At 49.6% G+C, this 8,224-nt stretch overlaps 1 protein-coding gene across 1 annotated transcript; it reads right to left on the reverse strand.

Moving 5' to 3' along the window:
* Window positions 1–6,588: 6,588 nt before the first annotated feature.
* LOC106148074 (translation initiation factor IF-2-like) lies at window positions 6,589–8,224 on the reverse strand (the record flags this gene model as incomplete). Its single annotated transcript, XM_013512174.1, is given in 2 exon segments — window positions 6,589–7,126; window positions 8,083–8,224. Coding segments are annotated over 2 exon segments (411 nt in total), but the record flags the coding sequence as incomplete, so codon positions are not given.

Here is an 8,224-nt window from a genome sequence, read left to right on the forward strand (position 1 = left end):
ATCCTCCTGTCTCACCCCCCTGCCGAGTACTGTGATTGTAGAGGTGTCACCATGCCGGGGACATGTTCCTCAAGTTTTTGGTTTTATTTTTGCAGGGCTGGAGATTGAAGCCAGGGCCCAGTGCGTACCATGGAGGCCCTCTGCCACCCAGCTACGCTTTCAGCCTCTTTTTTGCTTTTGAGACTAGGGAGTGCTGCTGACTGGCACCGCTGTTGCTTGGCTGTTGTTAATAAAGCTTGTACAAGTATTTTGGTGAACATAAGCAGTCATTTCTCCAGAGTAAATACCTGAGGACTCGATAGGCAAGCCATCAGCCATGTGTTCAGCTGCAGTGGAGTGGGACCAGGACCAACACCCCAATACCCTGTGAAAATTCCACTTACTCCTTGTCCCTGTACCTGGTCTGGGCAGTTTTTTCTTAGCTGTGCGTTGCTTTGGGAATTTGGAGAGGACAGAGGTGAAATGTCCAGAAGGATGATATTTGCTGCTGTAGCATTCCTGTCTCCCTCAGCTGAAAGATACCTTCCTCTAGTGCTTTTGTTACAGCACTGGGAATCAAACCCAGGGGTCCTCCGAGAACAATGAGCTTCATCCCCAGCAAGTTTTTCTTTTTCTTTTCTTTTTTTTTTTTTAAGACAGGGTCTTGCTGTGTAGCCCAGGCTGGCATAAAACTCGAGGCAGTCAGCCTGCCTCAGCCTCCCAAGTGCTGGGATTATAGGTGTGTGCCACTACACCCAGCTCCAAACCCTTTTTGTGTGTTTGTGTTTTTGAGACAGGATCTCCTATACAGTTCAAGCTGGACTTGAGCTCACTTTGTAGCCCAGGCTAGTCTCAAACTCACAATGCTCCTCCTGCCTCAGCCTCCCAAGAGCTGGGATTACAGGCATTCACCACCACACCTGGCTACTCCAAGCCCTTTTAAAAAAAATTTTTTTTTTTTATTTTTTGTCTTTTTTGAGGCAGGATCTCGCTATGCAGTTCAGGCTGGCCTTGAGCTCACTTTGTAGCCCAGGCTGACCTCGAACTTGCAATGATCCTTCTCTCTCAGCCTCCTGAGTGCTGGGATTACAGGCATGCGCCCCCACACCCGGCTAAAATTATTTTCTAAATTTGAAAACCCATCCCCACCCGCTTCCTTATGCCATGCCCTGAGGGGGAGATGGACCAAGCCAAGTACCTGGGAAGCCTGGAGTCATCAGTCCCTAGGGAGAGAGGAGAGTGTGGGTGGGGGCGATGACCATGAATCAGGAGATTACTAGAGCCAGGACGTCCTTTTGAGGGTCCAGGGGAACAGGAGAGCTCCAAAGATATTCGCCATTCACGCAGCCAGAGGAGCTTCCCCTTTCCCAACACTCAACCCCAAATATAAAAAAATCAAATTTTTACTACAGAAAAGATCAGATACACCCACCACCCAAGATTAGCAAATGTGAACATTTGTCACATTGGCTTGATTTGCGTCAAAATGTTTTAAAATGGAAAAGACTTCAAACACACCCACCCAAGGAGCTAAAAAGAAAGTGATGGTGACTTTGGCTGGAGAGGCAACCAGCACTGCCTTGGGCTGGTGGCCAGGAGTCACCCTTGGGGAAATGGAGGTCTCGGAACTCCTTAGGCAAAAGGACGAAGTGACTGTGCTCTCTTCTTTTCTTGCTGGGGTTGAAACCTAGGGCCTTTTGTTTTGTTTTGTCTTTTTTTTTTTTTTTTTTTGGAGGCAGGGTCTTGCTACTCAGTTCAGGCTGGCCTTGAGCTCACTTTGTAGCCCAGGCTGGTCTTGAACTCGAAGCGATCCTCCTGCCTCAGCCTCCCAAGTGCTGGGATTACAGGCGTGCGCCACCACGCCCAGTTTGGAACCTAGGGCTTTTACATTGAGCTCCATCCTCAGTTCTTTTTATGTTTCATTTTGAGACAGGATGGGTTCAAACTTGTGATTCTCTTGCCTCAGCCTCCCAGAGTGTAGAGATTACCAGCCCGGGCCACCTTGCCTGGCTTCATTGATAGATTTTGTTTAGGCCTTGGTCCTGGAATCAATCCTCCTCAGTGCAGGAATCACAGCACTGCTAGAAATGAAAAGAAGAAACTGTCACTACATGTGACATTATGGATGAATCTGAAAACCAACATCTTCTCTGTAAATATAATAATAAAAAAAAAACCCACTGAGTCATACATACACTTGAAAAAGGGTAAATTGTATGGTCTGTGAATTTTACCTCAATCAGAAACAAAAGATGAGCTGGGCACAGTGGCACATACCTGTAATCCCAGCCCTCGGGAGGCTGAGGCAGGAGGATCACGATGAGTTCGAGACCAGCCAGGGCTGGAAAGTGATCACAAGGCCAGCCTGAACTGCATAGTGAGACCCTGTCTCAAAAAGCCAAAAAACAAAACAAAACAAAAAAACCAACATGCTGTATGAAAAGAGTCAGCTCCCAAACCACATACTGATGGTTCCATGTTGTGTAAAGCTGAATATGCAACTATAATCCCAGCACTCTGGGAGGCTGAGGCAGGAGGATCACAAGTTTCTACCCAGCCTGCGCGATTTAGGGAGACTGTCTCAAAAATATAAAGGAGTCATCCTTGGGAATGTAGCTCAGCCGTCCCTGGATTCAATCCCAAGCACCGCCACCTGAAATTCATTTAAGACTGGTAGCAACCCTATGAGCTAGAGGCAGCTATTATCAGCTATTATCACCCTTTTGCCAGGTGAAGAAACAGGCTAGGAGAAGAAGAGACGTGACTACTGGAGCTCTCCGGTATTATTGCGCAGGGTTTGATGACAGGCTTGCAGGCTGTGCCTCATCAAGCTACTCCATGCCTGTGTTTCCAGCCTTGACACATTGCTCCTCCCCCCACCACAGCATTGGTGATTGAACCCAGGGCCTTCACACTGAGCTGCATCCAAAGTCCCTATTTATTTATTTATTTATTTTGCATCATTGTTTTTTTTCCTTGAACAGGGTCTCGATATGTAGTTCAGGCTGGCCTTGAACTTACTGTGTAGCCCAGGCTCACCTCAAACTCATGGCTGTCCTCCTACCTCAGCCTCCTGAGTGGTGGGATTACAGGCATGCGCCACCACACTGTGCTCTTATTTTTTATGTTGAACTGAGGTCTCAGTAAGTCACTAAATGGCCCAGGCTAGGCTCAAACTTGTCATCCTCCTGCCTCAACTTCCCAGCATGCTGGGATGTCAGGTGTGAGGTACCACGTTCGACTCACCCAGTGTTTTTTGAGATAGCTTTATTAACCAGAAGTGGTGGTGCACATCTGTAATTCCGGCACTTGGGAGGCTGAGGCAGAAATATCGCCATGAAATGGAGGCCAGGGGCTGGGGATTTAGCTCAGCAGCACAGCGCCTGCCTGGCAAGCACAAAGTCGTGAGTTCAATTCCCGGTACCAGAAAAAAAACAAAAAACAAAACAAAACGAAATGGAGGCCAGCCTGGGTTACCTAGTGAGTTCAAGACCTGCTTGAGTTACATTAGTGAGACTGCCTCAAAAAACAAACAACAACAACAACAACAAAAACAGAACAGGGGGGGCTGGGGATTTAGCTCAGCGGCAAAGCGCCTGCCTGGCAAGCGCAAGGTCATGAGTTCGGTTCCCGGTACCGGAAAAAAACCAAAAAAAAAAAAAAAAAACAAAAACAGAACAGGGGTTGGGGATTTAGCTCAGTGGCACAGTGCCTGCCTGGCAAGCAGAAGGTCATGAGCTCGATTCCCAGTACCAGAAAAAAAAACAAAAAAAGAACCCCACCCAAAAAACAACAAAAAAACCCCCACCAAAACCCAGCTAGAGGTGTAGCTCCTAGGTTCAATTACCAGGACACCTCCTCCAAAATTTTTTTTGTCATATCCCATGATGCCTGGTTCATTCCCTTCATCTATTCATTCAGCAGCTACTTGGTTTTATCTGTTTTTGGGATGTCTCACCCTACCTGTCCCTCAAGGGACTCCAGTCAACCTCCTGAGTAGCTGGGCTTCAGGGGAATTTTCATGTATGTTTTTGCAATGCTGAGGATAAAACCCAGGCCCCCAACCATGTGAGGCAAGTGCTGTACAAGGCCCACACTTGTAACCTCAGTACTTGAGGCTGAGGCAGGACAATTGAGATAATCTGGAGGCCAGGCTGGGCTACATAGTCACATTCTGTCTCAAAAAACAAAATAAAATAAGCCATAAATTTACAAGGAAGTAGGGCTGGGAATGTATGCAGAGGTGGAGCTTGCCTGGAATAGGAAAGGCCCTGGTTTCCATCTTCAAAAAAAACCAAGGGCCAGGCGTGGTGACGCATGCCTGTGATCCCAGCACTCAGGAGGCTGAGGCAGAAGGATCATTGTGAGTTTGAGACCAGTCTGGGCTACAAAGTGAGCTCAAGGCCAGCCTGAACTGCATAGCGAGACCCTGTCTCAAAAAGACAAAAAGAAAAAAAGCAAGGAAGACACATGGTATGTGAGGGGCGGGGGTGGAGGGTGGGATGGGAATTATTTTAGGTGGGGGTGCACCTGGGGCAGGCTTCTCTGTGAGGCAACATCTGCATAAAGACAGCAGTGAAGAGAGGAAGACAGAATGCCAAGATTTGAAGGAAATCTTTTTATTTCATTTTGTATTTTTTTTTTTCTTTTGTATCCCAGGCTGGTCTCGAACTCACAACAATCCTCCTGCCTCAGCCTTCTGAGTGCTGGGATTACAGGCATGCGCCACCACGCCCGGCCTTTATTTCATTTTGAGCCAGGGTCTCACTACATAGTTCAGGCTAGCTTCAAACTTGGGACAGACCTCCTGTCTCAGCCTTTGAGTGCTGGGACAACAGGTGAGCGCCACCATGCCCAGCATGAAGGAAGTCACTGCAGGCAAAGGGAACGGCCAGTTTGAAGGTCCTGAGGTCACCACAGGCTCTGCGTGTTTGAGCAGCAGCAGGAGAGCAGCGTGGCCAGAGGAAAGGAGCAGGGTAGCGGGGAGGTGAGGGCTGGGAGTTTGCTTCCCAAGTTGCTTGCTGCACCTCTTGGGCCCTCTGCCCCTGCCTATGTCTGATTGTTTGTTCTACAGACTGTGATCCCAGGGCCTGAGGAGAGTCAGAGAGCCTGGCCTGCAAGCAGGTGGTCTCAGGCCTCCCAGCCCCTGTCCTCTCCACTCTCCTCACTCCCATGGGACAACACTGGGCTGTGCTCTTTTCAAGCAATCTCATCTCACCTGCAGCCCCAGGGCCTTTGCACTGGCTGCAGTCAAGTCAGGAATGCCTTTCCATCATATTGCTCCACTGCTGGCCCTAGTCTTTCTTTCTTTTTTGCATTTTAAAAAAAATTTTATTGATAGTTTAGATATACATAGCGATCACATTCATCATAGGGAATTTGTACCTGTATGTGATATATCTGGATTCTTGTTTTTTTTGTTTTGTTTTGTTTCGTTTTTAAGTCAAGGTCTTACTACACAATGCAGGCTGAACTCACCATGTAGTCCAAGCTGGTTTTGAACTTGCAATGATCCTCCTGCCTCAGCCTCCCAACTGCTGGGATTACAGGCGTGCACCACCACACCCGGCATGATGCTTCTTTTGTTTCCCCATTCCCCTTCCCTCCCTTCAACCCCGCTTCCCAGAAGCACCTTTCAGAATAAATCAAATGGCACATGAGTCAGGAAGGATGGGCATAAGTGTGGTCAGAAGAGAGCTGGTGCCTTTTCTGTGGGGGCGCATTGAACCCAGGGCCTTCTCACTCAACTACACCCCCAGCCCTTTTTATCTTGTATTTTGAGCTAGGGTCTTGCTAAGTCACTAATTGCTTAGGCTGGACTTCTTGCCTTAGCCTCCTAGAGTGCTGGGATGATAGGCATGCACCATGGCACCCTGCTCGAAGAACTAATATTTAAATGGAGATTAAATAGTCACTGGGGCCAGCAGTGGAGCAACATGATAGAAAGGTGTTCCTGACTGGACTGCAGCCAGTGCAAAGGCCCTGGGGTTACAGGTGAGATGAGATTGATTGGAAAGAGCACAGCCCAGTATTGTACCATGGGGGTGAGGAGAGTGGCGAGGACAGGGGCTGGGAGGCCTGAGAACACCACTATCAGGCCAGGTGTGGGGCGAGGAGTTTTTGTAAGACTACTAAGGCAGAAGCAGGCTCTGCAGCAGGGAGAGTTGGGCAAGGCCCCAGCGTACATCAGAGGGGTGGGAAGAAGCTGCAGGATGCTCTGGAGTGGTTCTCTTGTTTGTGGGGATTTTACAATCAGTCCTCTGTCTCTCAGTGAAGGCCCTGAGTGCAACTATGTTTCCAGTGCTTCCTGAGTCCCCTGTGGGCACTGATAAACACTCACTGAGTAAATGCACACTGGAAGGTTGGAGCCAGATCCTGGCAGGGTTCCCTTGTGGCATCCAGGGAGGCAGTCTGGATCCAGGTTGGCAGGGACAGGATTCCGGCAGGCCCGGGCTCAGGACACCTCTATCCACTGGGGTTGTTCATCTGTAAAATGGGTGGGCTGTCTGTAAAGTAATCAGGCGTGGTGGTGCATACCTGTCATCCCAGCACTTGGGAGACTGAGGTGGGAGGATCGCTCTAGGTTCAAGGCCAGTGAGTTCCAAACCAGCCTGGACTACACAGCGAGACCCTGTCTCAATAAATAAAAACAAAAACAAAAACAAAAAGAGTTAGGTAGACAATTAGAGGGAGATGAAGCCAGGGGAAGGGTCACAGATATCCTGCCTTGATTTTCAAGAGTGAGGGGCTTTTCAGATTTTTTTGTTTGCTTGTTTAGTTTTTGTGACAGGATCTTGCTATGTAGTCCAGGCTGGCCTTGCCTTGCAGTAATCCTCCTGCCTCAGCCTCCTGAGTAGTGGGATGACAGGTATGTGCCACTATCCCCAGGGAGGAATTGGGCTTTTTTCTGAGTGAGGAGGGAACTTTAAGGATTCTAGGCAGAGGAGGGATGTTCTGTGAGTCGGGTTCTCCTGGCCCCTTGAGCTGCTGTGGGGAGAGCAGGCTGCACAGGCAGAGGCTGAGGAGGCCAGGAAGAAAGGGATTATGCTGCGCAGGTAAGCGTGGTGTGATGGCCCGGAAGGGTGCGGAAAGGTGAGAGGCCAGCTCCTCCTCCTCTTTTCGTTGTTAAAATTCCCCAAGGAGTAGACTAGAAACAAAAGAGAAAACACACCGGCTTGGTCTCTAGGACAACAGAAACCATGCAGAGGCAGCGTCACCTAGATGCCCACTGCTGCCAGGGAGGACCCAAGGGCCCTGGCTTGGTTCCCTTATTGGGCTCCTGAGTGAGTGAGCGGCCCAGCAGCACCCACAAACCAAGCTGTATGCTCCAGGAACTCCAGACTCCCAGAAAAATTGTGCAGAAACCTGCACATGAGCTAGCATACTAGTCTGCATGTATAGAGCACCAACTGTATACAGCAGCCTGGAAAAAGAGGCTGGGCCCCATTTTACTGTTTAGGGGAGAGGCCTGGAAGCTCGGCAGCCACAGGATCCAAGAACAGGTCGGACGCCATATTGGGATTCAAACCCCATCCTTTTTTCTTGAGACAGGGTCTCACTATGTAATCCAGACTGGACTCAAACTCACTAGGTAGCCCAAGTTGGCCTCACACTCGAGGCAATCCTGCCTCAGCCTCCCAAGTACTGGGGTTACAGGCATGTGCCCACCTCAAGCCACTTTTAATAATAACAATCACATTCACAGTGACAGCGGCTAACATTTATGGAGGCTTACTGTGTTTTCAGCCCTTGACATGACCAGTCTCACTTAACTTTACCAACAGCAGAGAGGACGGTAAATTTATGGAGAAAGTGCTCTTAGGAGCTTGGGACTCCCCTCAGAGGCGGTCCTCTGAGAGCTAGTGGTGAGGCACAGGAGAGACTGGTGGCATGGAGAGTGTCTGTGTGTTGACGGGGGTTTAAGTGAGCTGAGCTTGCGTGTAAGGCAGAGGGGACGAATTCCTGCTTTTGCTTTGTTCTTTTTTGTCTTTGTTTTTGTTTTGTTTGAGATAGGGTCCCACTATGTAGCCCTCCTGGTTTCAAACTCACCGCAGCCTCCTGCCTCACCCACCCAGCTGGGATGATAGTTATGTGCCACCATACCCGGCTGCTTTGGCTTTTTGAGGGGTCCCGCAGCCCACAGGCCTCTGCACCCCGGCTCCCGCTGGCTCCTCTTCCCGCGGGTTACCGGCTGGACGCGTGTGCACACCCTGGCGCGTGGCGCGGGCGGGGCGGGGACCCTGCG

Source organism: Chinchilla lanigera, unplaced genomic scaffold (assembly GCF_000276665.1).
Source record: "Chinchilla lanigera isolate Chin_1 unplaced genomic scaffold, ChiLan1.0 scaffold00014, whole genome shotgun sequence".
Classification (NCBI taxonomy): Eukaryota; Metazoa; Chordata; class Mammalia; order Rodentia; family Chinchillidae; genus Chinchilla; species Chinchilla lanigera.